The sequence below is a fragment of the Panthera pardus genome, unplaced genomic scaffold (genome assembly GCF_024362965.1).
Source record: "Panthera pardus isolate Hobbes unplaced genomic scaffold, ASM2436296v1 HiC_scaffold_1, whole genome shotgun sequence".
NCBI classification, from domain to species: Eukaryota; Metazoa; Chordata; class Mammalia; order Carnivora; family Felidae; genus Panthera; species Panthera pardus.
The window spans coordinates 9060711-9078681 of record NW_026526654.1 but is presented as its reverse complement, the minus strand read 5'-3'; the positions used below and the strand labels follow the sequence as shown (position 1 = coordinate 9078681).

At 58.6% G+C, this 17971-nt stretch overlaps 2 protein-coding genes across 9 annotated transcripts in view; both read right to left on the bottom strand.

Moving 5' to 3' along the window:
- Window positions 1-3418: 3418 nt before the first annotated feature.
- Window positions 3419-12834, bottom strand: CUNH13orf46 (chromosome unknown C13orf46 homolog). Of its 6 annotated transcripts, none has more exons than XR_002078532.2 (9): window positions 12525-12834; window positions 9367-9418; window positions 8500-8587; window positions 8334-8381; window positions 7374-7421; window positions 6247-6314; window positions 5959-6114; window positions 3691-3771; window positions 3419-3509 (listed from the first exon to the last, which is right to left on the bottom strand). XR_002078532.2 is itself a non-coding variant. In XM_019443810.2 (9 exons), the coding sequence occupies exons 1-9, from the start codon at window positions 12712-12714 to the stop codon at window positions 3477-3479; spliced, it is 675 nt and encodes a 224-aa protein (XP_019299355.2). In that variant the 5' UTR covers window positions 12715-12834; the 3' UTR covers window positions 3419-3476. The 6 variants fall into 6 exon arrangements, 4 of the variants coding, with proteins under 4 accessions (XP_019299355.2, XP_019299357.2, XP_019299356.2 ...); XM_019443810.2 differs by having other exon boundaries at window positions 5959-6025; XR_002078533.2 differs by lacking the exon at window positions 7374-7421.
- A 3034-nt stretch (window positions 12835-15868) lies between these two features.
- The window catches only part of RASA3 (RAS p21 protein activator 3), a 119771-nt gene continuing 117668 nt past the window's right edge, over window positions 15869-17971 (bottom strand). For all 3 annotated transcript variants that reach the window (XM_053907271.1, XM_053907258.1, XM_053907294.1), the window contains one exon: window positions 15869-17274. In XM_053907271.1, coding sequence (XP_053763246.1) covers window positions 17199-17274 — 76 coding nt within the window. In that variant the 3' untranslated portion in view covers window positions 15869-17198. The remainder of the gene's footprint in view (window positions 17275-17971) is intronic.

Genomic DNA, 17971 nt, shown 5'->3' with positions numbered 1-17971 from the left:
TGGCGGTGACCTGCCCGCTGAAGGGCAGAAGTGGTGAGACACCGCACCGAGCGTGCCACCAGGGGGCGCACTGCTCAAGCGCCTTCCGCTTTCCGGGCGCGGTGGGAGAAGCGATCCTCGCGCCGCCCGGATCGGAGGCCAGGGGAGCAGCAAGAGGGGAGACAGGTGGGCGCTGTGACCCCGCTGTGACCTGACCGGTGTCCCCCGGAGTCCTTCACCACCCTCCCCCGCCCCCACCCCACTCAGCTACAAAATGGGTCTGAGAGTAGATCCCAGCTTGTGGGTCGTTGTGGAATTAATGACTTAAAATTTGCAGGACCAATCAGGACGGTTTACTGGGCCTGGTGCAGAGCAGACAACGGCTCTCAGCCCTTGCTGTGACCCGCGCGACATTTTCACATGGCAGTGACCCTGGCAGTGCACCGTGTCCTGGGGCGCCGCCACCACCGCAGGTCACTTCAAGTGACCAGGTTCGCTTCTGCGGAACGACGTGGAGATAAAGGAAACCGCGCTGGCCACCGTCGTCTGCCCCCCGCCCCCCACTGGAGTGGAAGCTCCTGGAGGCGCTAGGGGCTCATGCCGGTGCTCAGCAAATACTCAGGGGCGGCGCCGAGGAAGGTGCCTGTGACATGAAACCTGGTGAACAGAGGTGGGTGCAGGGTGACCCCAGTCTCATAAACATTGTATGTATCCGTCTCTCTCCATACAGAGATCTTTCTAGAGGAGAGAGGGCACGCTCCAGAGAAATACATTAAAATATTGAGAATCTGCAAGTAACTAGAAGAAAACTTAAATGCTTTTTGTGAGCTCCCATATTACCCACAAGCAAGATGCATGTTGGATTTGGGGGGGAAACACCACTGGAGAGAATAGGCTGGGGGCGAGGCTGCGGGGTGTCTTCAGGAAGGGCCGTGTGTAGCCGGTGTGGCCCCATCAGAGGTGTGGAGGCAGGATGCAGCCTGGCTTGTCCCTGCCCCCGGAGGGCTCTGTAAGCCTCTCTCACAGGTGTCTGAGTAGGAGGGGGCCAGCGGGGCAGGTCAGGCCTGCGGCCAGGGACAACAGAGGGTCACCACCTGGGACCACTGGCCAAGCCTGTTTGTGACAGAAAATGCCACCAGGGAGACTGCTTCAGGGCTGCTGGCAGGCTGAGGCAGGGGACCCAGAGGACCAGGGGGCCCCTGAACAAGGGGAAGCCAGGAGAGGGTTCGCAGGCAGCCCGGACGATGGGGTTTTCATTCCCCCCAAGTTTACAGGGCCATCTCATTGCCCACACAGGGGGCGTCCTGTCCTGCCCTCACCACCTGCCAGGTCACTCCACCCTGACCATGCCTCCCATGCTTCCGAGAGCTGGGACGGGGCCGAGGCAGCTCCCCCCGCTGCCAGCAGATGGCAGCCCAGGGCTCAGCCCGGACACTCTCGGTTCCCTCCCGGTTCCAGCAGCGAACGAAAGGCCCCACTGCTGCACCGGCTGCACCTCCCCCGTGGAAGCCTCGGCAAGGGCAGGGGTGCGGCTGGCAGGCGTTGGCAGGTGATGGATGGAGGCTTGGAGCTTTCCTTGTGTGTCCCCACCTTCAAGAGCCACCGCTGCCCCCCCCCCCCCTGCCAGGGGCTTGCTGTGGGAGCAGAAGGCCAGAGCCACAACCACCACACCTGCAAGCCAAGTCCCTCTGGTTACCCCGGGGCCTGCCCTGGACCGGCTCCCCCGAAGATACCCCCAATGACATGTAATGAAAGTACCTCCAACCGTGAGGTTCAGAGGCCCAATGAAAAGTCAAACATGCATCTGATTTGGGAGAATTTATACCCTAAACCAGGGAAAGGTCACAACCAAGCACACGTGGGGTGTCTCTGCTCCCCAGGCCCCTAGAGGCCAGCAGCCACGTGCAATGGCAAGGGACAGACAACGAAAAGATAGTGGGGTACATGGCCAGGGCCCCCCCCCAGGCCCAGTCACCCTCCTGGACTGTGGCTGAGAACCGCTGTGGCCTGTGCTGCTCTGTAGCAAGGGCCCTGGCCCTGAGGCCTGCTCCTCCCATCCTGGCCAAGGGGCAGACCAGCCGTCTGTCCAGAAGCTTCCGAGGCACCCTTTTAGCTGGTGGTAGCAGTGAGGGGTTGGACAGGACAGGGGCCGTCTCTTTGGGGGCTGGGAAGCAGTATTCCACATCTCGTGGTGGGGGGGGCAGGATGGGGATGAGCCGCGGCCCCCAGCCTCCAAGGTGTGGGAGGTCCTCTGTGTATTGCTTGTCTGAACCCCCAGCACATGGGGAGCACTCAGCAGGGCGGCCTTTTCTGGGACCTGGTCACGTGACAGCCCCACCCGACTGGCCAGGGAAGCGGTTTCCGTGATTGGATCAGCTGCTCCGGGGCCTCCCTGCTCTCTGGTGGATGCAGCGAGAGATGGAGGCGCCCGCCCACCTCCCAACCCACCTGCGCACACAGCGGGCGTCTGACTCCTCCAACCTTGGGGCCCCGATGTTCCTCACCCTCAGAGATGCTTGTCGCTGGCCCATGTCCTCTTGCATGCTTGAGGTTGCTTTATGTGCGTGTATGTATGTGCACGTGTGTGTGACCACCTGCCCATGTGTGTGTGTGTGCATGTGTGTATGTGCATGTGTGTGTAGGTGCACGTGTGTGTATGTGCACGTGGGTGTGACCGCCTGCCCAAGTGTGTGTGTGCATGTGTGTATGTGCACGTGTGTGTAGGTGCACGTGGGTGTGACCGCCTACCCACGTGGGTGTGTGTATGTGCACGAGGGTGTGACCACCTGCCGGCGTGGGTATGAGAGTAAATGTGCACGCACGTGTGTAGATGTGCATGTACAGTGTGCACTTGTGGGTGTGTGTGCATGTGAGTGAGTGTGAGCCAGTACATCTGCTGGGTTCTCAGTCGCAGGTCAGACCACATGAAATTGAAGTTCTTTGCCCACTTGGCCTGTGGCAGTTTGCTGAGACCTGGATGATGGACGCAGGACTCCCCACCCTTTGCTCAGCCTCCCTCTGTGCTCTCCCCCCGCAAGCCCCTCCCCCTCAAGTCCCTACCCCCTCAAGCCCCTACCCCTGGAGCCAAGCCGGATGAGGCAAGGCCCTAGTGCAGCCTCTGGCACTGGGAGCTCCCACTCCAGCTGCACAGATGGTCTGCTTGTGGCAAAACTCACCCCCAGGTCCTCAAGGAACAATGCCTACCCTGCCTCGGGGCCCCTTGTGTTGGGGCTTGGACCCCTCAGGTATACCTGCGGCCAAGTCTAGGGCTGCGTGGTCACGGCCACCACCGTGCACATGTGACCTGGGTGGGGGGGGGGGGGGCGTCAGTCATCTGTCACTGAACTCACCTCCCTCCCTGCAGTTACATTTCAGGGAGTGAGATGCATGGAAGGAAGGGGTAGGGATCCCTCCAGAGGTACCAGAGAGAGAGAACACCTTCTGTTCATGCTTTATTGTGTCTTTTTAAAAGATGGTGTCATTGCTCACCCAGCGGGTCAGTGGCTCACACCTGGGTGGTCATCGGGGCCCTGAAATGGTTCAAGTGGCGTTTCTTAGAGCTTCCTGTCTGCGTCCCCCGTCCCTCCCTCCCAGGTCTCTGTGGGACCGAGAAGGCCAGGAGATCAGGTGAGCAGCCCAGCCCCCTCTGTTCTGCTTCCTGTCCCCTCTAGATGCCCCCTTGGCCCCCAGCCCTGTCCTGGTGAGAACTACCTCGTCCAGAGCTGTTACACACTGTCCTTGGCCTTCCTTCTGGTGGAGTAAGGGATGCAGCACACCCAGCTGGTCCTGGTCCTAGGGGCCGACAGCGGGCCGAGCGGGGGAGAGACAGGTGCCGCCCCCACTGAGCTCAGAGCCCAGGGCCACAGGCAGCACCCCTGTGCCCCAGATGCATGCTGCCCATCAAGCCCAGGGGGCCCGGGGCCCGGCACCCACAGCCAGACTCCTGGGCAGGCTGGCTGGCCCTCCCATCAACTGCCTCCCACCCACCCAGTGCCTTTGTCCTCTGCGCTGGGAGGCCTGAGCCAGAAGGGGCCCCTGAACATGAAACACCTCAAAGACCAGCCGAGCCAAACCACTCCCCTCGGCCCCACGCCTACCCCTGCCCGTTTCCAGAACACCACAACTTGAGTTTTTCCCCAGTGGTGGTCTCTGGGGTCTCCACTTCCAACTGAGGCTGCCTCTGGGGTGGGTCAGCCGCCCCCCTTCCCTTTGCAGGGACCCCACAACTCGGTGCTGAAGCGTCCCACTGGGCAGTAAGCAGCACCTGGCCCACAGGTGCCGAACCCCACCATCTGAACAGGCCCGAAAGAGCCTGGACAGAGAAGCCATGGCTCTGAGAACTGTGAGGGCAGGTGAGCAGGGCAGTGGGACAGATGGTCCTGACACCACCTGGTGGGGCGTGAAGGCCAGGCCCACATGGAGGGCCCCCCCTACACCCCCTTCCCACTGTCCAGCAGCCCCCCAGCACACAAGCTTGGTTATGTGCCAGCCCTGGCTTGCGGGTTTTCTGAGGCCACTGAGTCAGCAGGTAGGGAGCTGAGACCATGAGGCCGAGTGGGTGACTTTGGGATTGTCTGGCCCGGGGGCGGGAGGCGGGGGAGGCAGCAGGTCAAGCCACTGCGCTGCACCACCCGTGCGGCTGAATCCATCACCACATCCGTTCAGAGACAATGAGAAGCATGGGGGCAGCCTCGATTTGGGGTGTGACAGGGCGGCCCTGACCTCCTCCAGCCTGGATCTGGGGGTGTGACAGGGAGGCCCTGACCTCTTAGCAAACGCTGGCATGAGTAGACACGGGCAGGGACATGGGAATGTCTGAGGTCAGACTGGGTGACACTCCCTCACAGAACATACACACCTGGGGGAAAGTTTGTGGTAATAACAACACACCAAGTAAGCAAAGGCTTCGGGGCTACAGCTCAAAGCTACTGATGCGGGGTGGAGGGGGGGTGTGCCAGCGAGAGCTCACGAGGGGCCCGTGTGCCCCCGTGCCGCCCTCCCTGCTCCCAAGAGGGGCCTGGGTGACTCAGAACCTGTCCTTTTCATGAGCTGTTCCTCACTGGGCCAGTTACTTAGAAGGACAGGTACCAGCTTTAGAACAGAATATACTTTTATCTAAATATCTGTTAGAATTTCTTTTAAAAAATGTTTGAGCTAAATAAGCCAAGATAGTAACATAGTTGTTAATTCCAAGTGGGAAGTTGGATAAATTGCTATTTTCTTTTTGTGTTTCTCTGTATTGTTTAAAGTAAACTAAGGGTGCCTGGGGGGCTCAGTCGCTTGAGCACCCAACTATTGATTTTGGCCCAGGTCACGATCTCACTGTTCATGGGTTCGAGGCCCGCGTCATGCTCTGTGCTGACAATGTGGAGCCTGCTTGGGATTCTCTGTCCCTCCCTCTCTCTGCCCTTCCCTCTCTCTCTGTCTCTGTCTCTGTCTCTCTGTCTCAACAATAAACATTAAAAATATTTTTAAATAAAAAAGTAAATGGGGCGCCTGGGTGGCTCACTAGGTTAAGCATCCGACCTTAGCTCAAGTCATGATCTCACGGTTCATGAGTTCAAGCCCCATGTCGGGCTCTGTGCTGACAGCTTGGAGCCTGGAGCCTGCTTCAGATTCTGTGTCTGCCTCTCTCTCTGCCCCTCCCCCACTTACAGTCTGTCTCTCTCTCTCTCAAAATGAATAAACATTAAAAATAATTTTAAAAAAATAGGTCTAGGGGCCCTTGGGTGACCTAGCAGCCTACCCAGCACCCTTTATGACCTCAGGACTTCATGGGGGTTGGCTGGCCCTACCCAATCTCTCCCCTAAGAGGGTGTAGGTAGTCAAGACAAATGTGTCTCCTACCCTAGCCCTGGGGCTCGGCCTGCGTGGCAGAGACACTGGCCAGGTGATGGGTCCTCCCTCCCAGTGACCTCTGTGGCCAAAACCCCAAACTGAGAGGCTGGAAGGACCCTCACAGCAACACTTCCCTCTCACCTCTGCCTCCTCCCACTTCACGGTCTGGCCAAGCTGTTGGCTGATGGGATGGGGAGAGCGGGTCTTGCTGTGGGGTGAGGGGGCCACAAGGTAAGGGTCATGCCTGAGTCCTGCTGCTCACGTCTCAGCCCCTCCGGGCTCATCAGTGCTGGGTCTCTACGCACACAGGTGAGGGGGGGAAGGCACGCAGTGGGGTTCTGCCCATCCTGCATGAGGTGGGGCCAGCAGACACCATGGTAGAGGAGAGCCCCCCATGTCTCCGTGTATAAACCCATAAGCATCACTCACTCGTCTTCTGATGAACCCCCCATGTCCATCTGGGACTGCTTCTCTTCTTTCATGGTGCCTGTGACCACCTGTGGGAAGTGGGAGGAGCAGTTTAGGGGACAAGGGAAGGGAGGCAAGCATAGCCACTAAGGCCGGAACTGATGCACCTGCCCGAGGATCAGACGGGGGCCCAGAAACTGTGCTGGCACTGGGCATCTTCCCATGAGTTTGGGCACCGTGAAGTGAAAATTGCCAATCGGGGGACCCTGGCCAAGGAACTGTGCCCTCGATGTGGGCCACTGTGACTTCTGGACTGTAATCCCAACTCTGCCACTGGGTGACCTTCCTTGAGTCCTTAAAACCCGTGGTGCCTCCAAGACAGCCTCGTGAGTAGCTAATAACGAGCATTCTTTACTGTACGGTGTGTTCTGAGGGCAAAGACTTGGAAGAGGTAATTAAAAAACAATCCCTGGGTAGCAGCTTAAACATGAGAGAGCTGGAAAACTTGCAGAGGTAGCTGCCCATTACAGCTGAGAACTGGAGGACATTGTGGGACGCTTGTGTTGGGGCCAGACAGGCCTTTGGTCAACCCCTTCATTTCACAGAAAATGATGATACTATGACGATGAGGATGAGGATGGGGACGAGGTGGCAGTGGTGGTGGTGGTGATAATGGTGATGGTGATACCTGCTACTGAGGCTTTCTGGGTTTAGGCACTATTCTGAGAGCTTTACAGAACCACCCTGGGATGTGGGTGCCGCTAAGATCCTCATTTTGTGAACGAAACCACCGAAGCACTGGGAGGTGTGTACTCAAATACTTGAGTATTTACTGGCAGAGCCAGACGTGGAGGCCAGGTCCTTGATTCCCAAGCCTGTGCCCTTCATTCCACCCCAGCATGATCCCAGAAGAGGTTCTTAGGGCCTGGGGGTACCCTGAGGGTTGAGCCAGGCCCTAGCATCTCTGGTGATGCTGGAATGCATGCAGGTTGGAGGATAAGGAGGGGGCAAGGGTGGCCTTTGGACCCCTGCCTCTACCTCAGCCTCCAACACATGCATGTGGGGCAGGTCCCCTGGACAAGCCTCGTGGGCCCCGAGCACCAGCATTCCCGGCAACAAGCCTGGCTCTGTCGTCTGAGGGCTTTTACCTCCTCCGCATGGTCTCCCAGATCAATCTCCACAAACACAGATGGTTTCTGTGAATGGAAACCAAAGAGGTGTGGATGGTGGGCTTGGGTGGGCTGGAGAGGAGAGGAGCCTTCCTGGGAGGGGCAGTGGGCTCCGGGCCCTGGCACAGCTAGGGTCTGCATGACCACCCCCAGGACCACCACCAGTGGCTGTGCTCAGTGGGGGCTCCTGAGGAGCTGGCAGAGAGCTGCTGGCAGTACGGACGGCAAGGTGCCCACGGCCAGCTCTGGCAGAGAGGAGGGAGGGGTACGGCCTCCCCTCTCCCCCTGCTCACTCCCTCAGTTGCCCTGTCTTCACCTGTCTGAGGATGCCTCAAGGTGATGCCCAGAGCTGCGGCATCCCCTCTACATCCTCTCCAGACCTGCACGTGGCCCCACAACCCTCCTGGGACCCTCACCCCATGCCGGTGAGGACTTACACTGAGGTGTGGAAGCAGCTCGACCCAGGAGGGGTTTCCAGTGGGAGTGCTTTAGTGAACGCCACAGGTATTTGTGGGTGAGCTCCTGGAATCCCAGGGACCATCTGTCATAGGCCCAGCTCCCCCTCCCACGTGGATCGGGAAGGGGAACGAGAGCCTTCTTCCTGTGGGATGTGGCCAGTGGGGATTCCTACCGCAGCGCACATGGATCTCTGGGCAGAGCGTCAGGACATGGGACTGGGGACACTTCAAGGCTGGGCTTTCCACGGCCACCCCCGTCAGGTCCCAAAGGCCTCAGGCAGCCACGTCAGGAAACAGGGGTGCCCAGCACCAGCTGGGAGCATGGAGCTTGAGCAAAGGCTCTTGGGTAGAGGTCGTGCTCGGTCCAGCCTACACGTGGTCCCGCCAAGGTGACCCCGGGCCCACGTGTTCAGCCTGCTCGTGGCCCCACAGGACTGTGCCTGTTAGCCCTCTCTGTTTGACAAAAGTCAAACGCTCTTGCCTCTTTTCCCAAAGGCTCATCCAGCTTTATGGACTCCAACTCCGGTTCCTGGGGAAGACACCAAACAAATAAATAGCAGGGCCCGAGGACGACGGACGTGTGTCCACACTACAGGCGTGCCCGGCCCGTCCTCCCGCTCCTGCCACTGGCCTCTAGGTGGCCTCACCGCCGGCCCCGCCCAGCCACCATCAGGGTCCAACTTCCTGAGGGAGTCCTGATTCTTTTCCTGCTTCTCTTCCTCTGGGTCTGCCTTACTGTGGGAGGAGCAGGGACAACGGGTCAGCATCAGTGCCCTGAGATGCAGCTTTGGGCTGGCACTTTCTCCCCCTGGGTGTTGGGAGGCTCGGGGATGCACCCCACAGGACAGGGAGGGACAGGGTGTGGAGGACCTTCCGCGTGCCTGGGGGTGGGAGGGTGAGTGGGCAGAGGGCGAGGCAGAGGTGTCCCTTGTTAGGCATCGAGGAGTAGGCGGTGTTACTCGAGGCTGGTTCTGTGGCGCTGGGGGTGGCGCTGGGGGCCTCTGTCTGTGGTGATGATGGTGGTGCTGGGGGGGTGTCTGTGGCGAGGATGGTGGCGCTGGGGGCAGTGTCTGTGGCGATGATGGTGGCGCTGGGGGGCTCTGTCTGTGGCAAGGATGGTGGCGCTGGAGGCAGTGTCTGTGGCGATGATGGTGGTGCTGGGGGGCTGTCCGCCAATGATGCTGCACATCCACATCTTTTCCAAACAGTGAGACCTCTGGCACGACCAGTGGTCTGGAGTCGAGTGGGAACGTTTGCTAAGACAGGTGCCAGCTCCCAGACTCCAGGCCATGGCCAGCTGGGGGGCTGCCTGGGGAGGCAGGTGCTGTGGGGTGTGCGGCTTGCAGCCCTGGCACTCCCTCCCACCTTGAGCCGTCGGGGTCTTCTCAGGACACCCCAGGACTCCTTTGGGGTCCAAGCGTCAACCTTGGGGCTGGCCCCAGCCCCCACCCTGCTGTGTCCTGTGTCCTCCTCACGTCTCTGAAAACCACCTGTGCTGGACAAAGACCACTTACCAGCTGGCATCCTCAGTGTCACTCTGTAGGTCTCTTCCCTGGTCCTCGGACTCTGGGGAGGAAGGGGCAGCGATCGTCGTCAGAACTCCTTGGCCCGTGGCCGCCCTGCGAGCACTGACAGCGCATCCTACAGGCATTGAGTCCGGGAGGACATTCCAGGTCCCATTTCCCCGTGGCCACATCCAGGCCCAGAATGCTAAAGGTGGCTGCTTCCCTGTACCTGTTCCCCTTCCTGCCAGCAGCTCGGCACCCCCGTCCCCCAACCCAACACACATATGGGGCCCAAGATCCAAATGCAGTCCTGCTGCGGGGGTGGAAATTACAAAGCCTTAAATTGTCCTTCGATAGGAGGCCTTGTGGGGTGCCTTGGAGCACCCTGATCCTGCAGGGAGGATTTTCTCACAGAATTTGGTGGTGTCCCGTCCATGTGGCTCCCAGGCCTCAAGGCCGGGGGCCCCTGCGGACCAGAGAGCTGATGGCTGGGCTCCGGGAGACAGCCTGCAGGCTGCTTCTGCGTGGAGACCAGTAGAGTAACTGGGTCTCCAGCTCTCCCATGCCATCTCTGCCCTGGGCCTGGCCTCTCGGGGCCCCCTGCCTCATGTCAGGAGGCCTGTCTGGAGGGAGACCCATCTTAGCCAGGCCTCCCTGGCGCTCAGTGCACACAGCCTTGGCTGTGTTGTTTGGGCCCTTTTCAGTGACTCATGAGCCCCCTGTGGCTAAGAACTAGGGTCTTCCTCCTCCTCTCATCCGTCGCACCCACACCGGTGCAGGGACTGATGCTGATGTGTGCTCGGGTCTTCAGAGAACATTTCAGAAGCTGGTGGCTCTCGAGACGTCCTTTGGGCCAAAAAGGCTCAGCCCAGTCCCCACCTCAGAGAGAAGGACTAGAGTGATTCAGAAGCAGTAGTTTTGGGATTTTAAAATTGACTTCTTTTGGAAAATCTTCAGCAGGCCCCTACCTGTAGGCACACGTGTGTGTGTGTGTGTGTGTGTGTGTGTGTGTGTGTGTGTGTTTTAGAAGACACGGCTGATCCCTGAACCTGCTGCTCCCTATGATACGTATCTGGCAAGAAGAGAAGAATCACTAAAAAGAGAGACATGATTTTTTTTCTCCAAAGTAGACCCTCTGGGGCATATGTCATACGGAGGAATATTAATACTTATGTGTCTGCTGGTCTCACCTCCTTTCCCTCTTCTAAGAAAGCTCCTGAGATTATCAGGGCTCTGGGCGTACGGGGCAACCAGTGACACCTTAATCCGAAGGGCTCAGCCAATGGCCATCCACCAGGCAGAGGCCTGGGGGCTGAGGAGTGTTGCCTCAGAGCTGAGTGGCGTCTGAGGTCAGAGAAGCGGGGCCTCCAGAGGTTTAGCAACAAAGGGAATAGAACGTTTCCTTTGGTTCTGCTCTTCAGCCGAGATGTGAACATCGTCAAATGTTTGCAGATTATTTTTGGGGTGTGAGACAGCCCCTCGGGGCGCAGTGGGAGTTGGGCCTCAGCCACCTCCTGTGGGAAGTAGGAAGTCGCATAAAAGGCACTGAGCTGCCTGGGGAGGGGAGACCCTCTTAACCGGTGTTGATCCTGTGATGGGGGTCAGAGGCCTGACTTGGCCTTGCAGCCTGGCTGTGCCCACCCTGCTGACTTTATCCCTTGGAGAAAGCCCGCCTCTCAGGGGCAGCCCTCCACTTCCTCTCTGGACACACCCTCCCTGGAGCACCAGCTCGGTGGAGGGACGGCGGTGGGGGGCAGGAGGGGCGGCAAGGCAGGCCTGGGCTCTGGAGTCCGGTGGGGCATCGTGGACACAGCAGCGTGAGCCAGGCAGCTCCCGTGGTGGGTCCCATGCTGGCGGCCGGTGGCTGGATTCCTGCTGTCCCCTCCTACACCAGGCTGGTCCTGGGGCCGGCTTGGACCTCTCATCTGCAGACTTAGTCTGGCCGCCCCTCGCCTGGAGCATTGGGCTAGCTGGCCTTTGTTCTGTGTCCATGGCATCTCAGTACCTGTGGGTTCGGGGGGCACCTGCCTCATTGCCCTTGCTCCCTGAAGGTGTGCAGAGGTGTGTCCTGGGCACCTGGCAGGGCCACCTCTTCTGGTCTCAGTTTACCACGTGGACAGTGGGACCGGAGCAGCCCTCCCCACTGCTCTCCATCCTGCAGGCTCCAGTGAGGCTGAGCCCCGCTGCTGAGTGGTGTCTGAGGCCACCTGGGAGCCACGTGGGGATCTGCCATCCATGCTGTTTCGGGGAAACCCTGTGGTGCTGGCGGGAACATCCAGAAATAGTGGGCACCGAGCCTGTCCTCTCCTGCAGCTGCCCCGTAGTGGTGGCATTATCAGGACACGTCTACTTGCTTCTTTGGGGAATTTTGCTCCTCTCAAGTGAGCCTCGAGTGAGACAGGGTCGCCGTGTTCAGAGGCTTTGGGGGACAGAGGGTAAGAGCCCGGCGGTGGCTCTGTGCTGCTGGCCGGCACCCCTTCCCCCGAAACAACACTTCTTTGGATGTTTACACTAAAAGAACAAATATTTTTACACCCCTACCTCTCAAAATCATCCATAGGTCTTGAACAAACAAACCACATTTCCTGCTTACTGGGTTTCATTTCCAGAGTCCTGACCTCAAAAAGGGCCGCTCGCTGGGTGACCTTCCCAGGAGAAGCAAAACTCCTGGGGGCCCTGCAAATGACTGAACCAGTCCCCTCATCTCAGCCAGCTCAGGGCCCTGCTCCTCTGGGGAGAGGACCACGAGACACCTACCCACTGGGGAGCCCAAGTGGCTAATGTCAAGGAGCGTCCATGCAAGCACTAGGTATTCCGCACCCCCGCCCCCGCCCCGCCCATGACCGCGTGTTGAGGGATATCCTAGGTGGCAAGAACTGGCACATGTAACGTTACCTAGCTGGCCTGTGTCCTGTCTGCCGGCCCCATGGGCTCACGGCTGACCTGGCCCGGGAGGCCCCCAGGTTCCCTGAGAGGGACTGACCCCCACGCTTCCCGTGGCCACGGCCCGCCTGGCCCCCCTCCTGACCTCAGCAGAGCTCACCGCGGCCCACTCAGTGGGCCCTGCCCTCGGGCTGGCCTGGTTCTGTCACCTGTAGACCCCGGCCCTTTTGGGTGTGGGCAGGGGCGGCGGGGCCGGGCCGGAAGGAGGGGCGTGGCTGGCCTACCCAGCTCCCTGCTCAGCTTCTTGATGCAGCGCAGAGGGTCCCCCTTTTGCAGCAGGCCACCCACGCTCCTGCTGCGCTGCAGCTCGACCATCTCGCTGGCCGCCTTGAGGTGTCTGGGGGCTCCCCCCGATGGAGGGGCCCCGGGGCCCGGCCTGTGCCTCCTGTGTGTGGCTGTGTCCTTCTCCATCATCCTCCCTCCGTCAGGGCTCCAGAAAGAAGAGGGACGTGGGTTCCCGAGTGCGCCCTCAGACGCAGAGCATAGCTTCCAACCTCCGTCCGATCCAATGAGCAGCCCAGTGTGCCCTGCGGGCCCCTGTTGCCAAGTGGCCCCTGTGACATCACTGCAAAGTCAGAGGTCAGCCCCACCCCCACCTGAGAAGGAGGAGGCTGAGGCCCCTCCTTGTGGACACGGCAGCACTTGTGGTGCTGGGGCCTTTGGACGATTTCCTCGTATTGAGCATCTTTGTCCTGTCAGGGACATGTCATTGTGGACCAAACTCAGGCAAAGGGACCAGGGGCTCAGAGGGGAGGGGACAAGCTGACAAACCCGGTTCTGCACCCCCCCACCCACCGCCACTGTCAGTCCGCTCATGTGGCCGTGGAGAACAGCAGGCAACCGGGACAGATAACACTTGTCCCTCACAGTCTGGGCGAGGACCTGGGACAGATGACACTTGTCCCTCACTGTCCGAGGACCCGGGACGGATGACACTTGTCCTCACAGTCCGGGTGAGGACCCGGGACGGATGATACTTGTCCCTCACCATCTGAGGACCTGGGACGGATGACAGTTGTCCCTCACTGTCCGAGGACCCGGGACGGATGACACTTTTCCCTCACAGTCCGGGCGAGGAGCCTGCTCCCCTGGGACTGCTCTCCTGGCCTGCGTGCCGCCTCCCCGTCCCTTACTCACTTGTCTCTCTGCATGTCTGTGTCCTAATCTGTTTTTCTTCTTTTGAGTCTAGTTGACACACGTTACATCCGTTTCAGGAGTACAACATAGTGACCCGACTTCTTCCTGCCATGCTCCCCGCACACGTCGTCCACTGTCATTGGCTTTATTCTGTTTCATCCTGGACTTGTCCACTTGGTAGCTGCAGGCCTGCACCTCCCCTGGCAGCCTAGTTTGTTCTTTGTATTTAGGGGTCTGAGTCTGCTTAAATGTTTATTATTATTTTTTTGACAGAGTGCAAGCACGAGCAGCGGAGGGGCAGAGAGAGGGAGACACAGAATCCGAAGCAGGCTCCAGGCTCTGAGCTGTCAGCACAGAGCCCGATGCAGGGCCTGAACCCACAAACCGTGAGGTCATGACCTGAACCAAAATCTGACACTTAACTGAGCCACCCAGGCGCCCCAGATTCTTTTTTTTTGTTCGTTTGGTTTTTTTAGATTCCACTTATGAATGAAATCATATGGTATTTGTCTTTCTCTGACTTATTTCACTGAGCATAATACACTGTAGGCCCACCCATGCCATCACATATGGTGCATCTTTCTATGGCCAATACTCCATCCTATACAGACACATATGTATCCATTCATCTGTGACAGACACTTGGGCTGCATCCCCATCTTTGCTATTATAGATAATGTAACCATCAGAGTGTGTGCGTCCCTTTGAGTATTTTTCAACTCTTTGGGTAAATAGTGCAATTGCTGGGTTGTATGATAGTTTTATTTTTAATTTTTTGAGGACCCTCCACACTGTTTTCCAGAGTGGATGCACCAGTTTGCATTCCCACCAACAGTGCAAAAGAGATCCTTTCTCTCTGCATCCTTGCCAACATCTGTTGTTGCCTGAGTGGTTAGCCATTCTGACAGGTGTGAGGTGGTATCTCATGGTGGTTTTGATTTGTATTTCCCCGATGATGAGTGATGTTGAGCATCTTTTCATGTGTCTGTTGGCTGTGTCCTAATCATACGGGATTAGGGCCCACCCTCGTGACTTCATATAACCTTAATTACCCCTTTAAATGAAGATCCAATCTCCAAATACAGTCACAGTGTGAAGTGCTGGTGCTATGAGTTTTTTGGGGGGGGTGGGGGGTGGACACAATTCAGCCCATAACACAGCTTGACAGAGGACATCTGGTGTCATCCCAGCACATGCTTATCTGCAAACTTCCAAGGCCACGGGGACAAATCACAGTATGTGCTTCCCCTGAGCAACCAGTTGATCATAAATATTCAGAATGGGGCAAATGGTACTCCCTGGCTCCACACGCACTTCTACCCCGTCCGAAACTCTTCAGAGCATCTCCGCTGACAGGAGGGCTCAGGTCACCCAGCCGAGGGGCCGGTGCAGGTGCTGGTGTGGGGCCTAGATTCCCGAGTGCAGAGGGCTAGTCTTGGAGAGGCCAAGGGACAAAAGCCAGGATGGTGGGTCGCTTAGGTTATCTGGAGGAAGAGCAAGATTGAGGCCCCTCCTGAAAGCCACTGTGACCTGTCACTAGGGGTCCTGGGAGAGGACCTTCTGGTTCCCGTGCTCCCCAGGCTTTCCTCCTTTCCGCCCTCCTGGTTCCCTGGGTCCCACATGTGTCTGAATCAGCCAGGAGCCGCCCTGTGGCCCTGTCGTGGCCCTGCCGTGGCTGCTCGTGTCCGTCCTGACTGATGCTGGCAGCCTCCGACCCGGCGGCCTCATGGGCAGGCGCTCCTCTCTGCACCCCTCAGACCCCTGGCACCACCCCACCACACTGAGCCACCAGGAGGGGCCAGAGGGAAGCAGTAATGGCACTTCACTCCCCAAGTCCATGCCCCAGGGAAGGGCTGACCCCCCACCCCCCCACCGGGTGTCCCCAGAGCCAGACCATTGGCTTCTTTCATAACAGCCGACTCAGGCTGGAACTAAAACAGCAGCTGAGTGAAAACCGAATGGAAAGAAGAAAGGACCAGGGAAAAGAGAAGGTCTGCTCTTGCCCTGCAGGCAGGGTCTCCCCTCCTCCACCCACCCAGGTGGGACTGGGTCCTCAGCACCTTCCGCCTCCCGGAGGCACCTGCCCCTACCTTAGATGCTGGCCTGTGTCCGGTCCTGGAGCACGAGGCCCACTGAGTCTCAGAGACTGTGGCACAGGACAGAGCCCACCTTCCCCTCCTGGGGCTGGATGCCTGTCTCCAACCGCTCTGCAGGTTCCCAGCAGGACACAGGCCATGGCAGTCGCCGTGCTGACCCACATGTCTCCATCCTGGAGAGCATGCAGTTTCCAGCTTGATCTAAAGGCCCACAGCTGCACCTCACCTATCACAGGGATGTCACCCACCATCACAGAATGACACAAGGCTCGACCACACACCCCCAGCTCCCACGCGCTGTTAGCAGCGCCTGGGAGACCAAGCCAGTCCTCAGAAAGAATAAAAGGTCTGTTTTAATTGGCCAGTAAAATACATTGCAAATCATTAGTATCTTATAAACAGAAACATTAAGTTACAAATCCATGTTAAAAATTGCAGTTCTGTGCAGCCTCATAGCTGTGTGTCCCAAAGTTTTTGCAACATTTTCCTCCACCATTTTTGTGACAAGTAATGCTACTATCTGCCATCAGTCAGAGTCTGAAGGACAGTATTTGCAAAGAAGGGCAGATACGGGCACAAGGTCTACGTGTCAGACAGTGCTTTCCAAGTGTCGAGGGCTAACTGCTCCTCATCAGGGGCCCCGACCCCTAAGAGATGCCCCTCCACTGCCTGGCAGCTTCTAGGAGCTTCAGAGACACAGCAAATTGCTGCTGCTGGGGCCTGGGGTGGGGGTGGGGGGTGTCCCGGCTCAAGCTCAGGACATCCTCACTTCCCCTGGGGACTGCGGAGGGCCTGGGACTGGCATCTGGGGGGTGCACTGCGGGCCCGCTGTCGCTCCGCCGTGGCGCCCTCCCCTTTCATGAGCACAGGTTTACATGTTTGAGGTACTTGATATCAAAGAGCTCATTAGAAGCAGTCCTTTAAAAACATTAAGAAAACCAGCTTGAAAATAATGTACATTTCTTATCTTAAAAACCTTCCCCAAACTCCCACAAGGGGCAGCCAGTGTGGATTCTACTTTGAAGCCCCACAGACGGCAAAACAACCACAGCTTTTGCTTGAAGGGGGCACGCTCAGCCTGCCGCTGGCTCCGGCAGCATCTGCAGGCCACGGACTGGCCTCTGCGGCCCACGGGACGGGACTCCAGCGTCTGGGAGGGCAGACTGGAAACCCCGCCCAGGTGCTCTCTGCAGGACCCTGTACCTCCAAAACATCAGGAGCATCCTCAAATTGTGACTTCGTGCGGTTAAGCACCACGAAGCCACAAAGCGGGCCCTCCAGCCAGGAAGAACACCACCAGGAGGCAGGCTCACGGGAAACAAATCACGCCACTAGCATCCCGTCTTGTGGAAGCAGGATGTTAAGGAAGAGTGCCGGAGGGCTCCAGGGGTGCGGGCACACAGAGCCCCACAAAGGCAAAAGCACACAGACGCAAGCAGTGCTATGGGGCGCCGGCCAGCAGGGTGAGCAAAATGCACAGCCACCACAGGCAGAGTCCCCGCGGTCCCCTGAGCCCGGTGCGTGCCATCTGTGTGAGCTGAAGACGTGTGGGTCCCTTTCCCTGCTGGCTGCGGCCTCTCGTCTTTCCTCTGTCCCCTCCTTCCCGGAGACCGCGGCTCTCCTGGGGCAGCACAGGGCCATCCCGGCCAGGACAGCCTGCAGGCTTCAAATGGAATGGGTGGAGGTCTCAGATTGCTGCCTGACGTAGTTCTGGAAGCTCTTGTCTCCGATGGGGTGCTCCCTGCAAAGGGGAGATGGAGGAGAGGAGGGAGTGAGGCACAGCCCCCATTGTCAATTGTCCATCTGCATGTTTTAATACTGTTTTTTCTATGTGCTACATATTCACTGTAATAAAATGAAAAATACAGACACGCAAAAAAACAAACAAACAAAAAAAAAGCCAGAAATCACCTGTAGAAGCGTAGGTGTAACCTGGAGACAAAATGTGTGGAACTTCTGGCCCCGGAAATCTAATTTCGGAAGCAAGTGGGTTGGGAAGCAGGAGGGTCTGGGAGTCTGGGGGTCAGGAGGTCTGGGGGGCAGGAGGGTCTGGGGGCAGGAGGGTCTGGAGGGAGGAGGGAGGAGGGTGTGGGGGGCAGGGGGTCTGGGGAACAGGAAAGTCTGGGGCGTAGGAAGGTCTAGGGGGCTGGAGGGCAGGAGGGTCAGGAGGGTCCAGGGGACAGGAGGGTCAGGAGTGTCCAGGGGACAGGAGGGCCTGGGGGGCAGGAGGGTCAGGAGGGTCTGGGGGAAAGGAAGGTCTGGGGGACAGGAGGGTCTGGGGGGCTGGAGGGAGGGGGCTATGGGGGACAGGAGGTCTGGGGGACAGGAGGGTCTGGGGGCAGGAGGGTCTGGGGGACAGGAGAGTTGGAGGCTCTGGGGGACAGGAAGGTCCAGGGGGCAGGAGGGTCAGGAGGTCTGGGGGGCAGGAGGGTCAGGAG

Excerpts from the sequence above, each read along its gene's own strand:
- CUNH13orf46 (XM_019443810.2), bottom strand. The coding sequence starts at position 12,714 with ATGATGGAGAAGGACACAGCCACACACAGGAGGCACAGGCCGGGCCCC. Across the intron at positions 8,588-9,366 it reads GACACTGAGGATGCCAGCTG|TAAGGCAGACCCAGAGGAAG; the intron begins GTAAGTGGTCTT and ends CTCCTCCCACAG. Across the intron at positions 6,315-7,373 it reads TGGGAGACCATGCGGAGGAG|GTGGTCACAGGCACCATGAA; the intron begins GTAAAAGCCCTC and ends CACTTCCCACAG.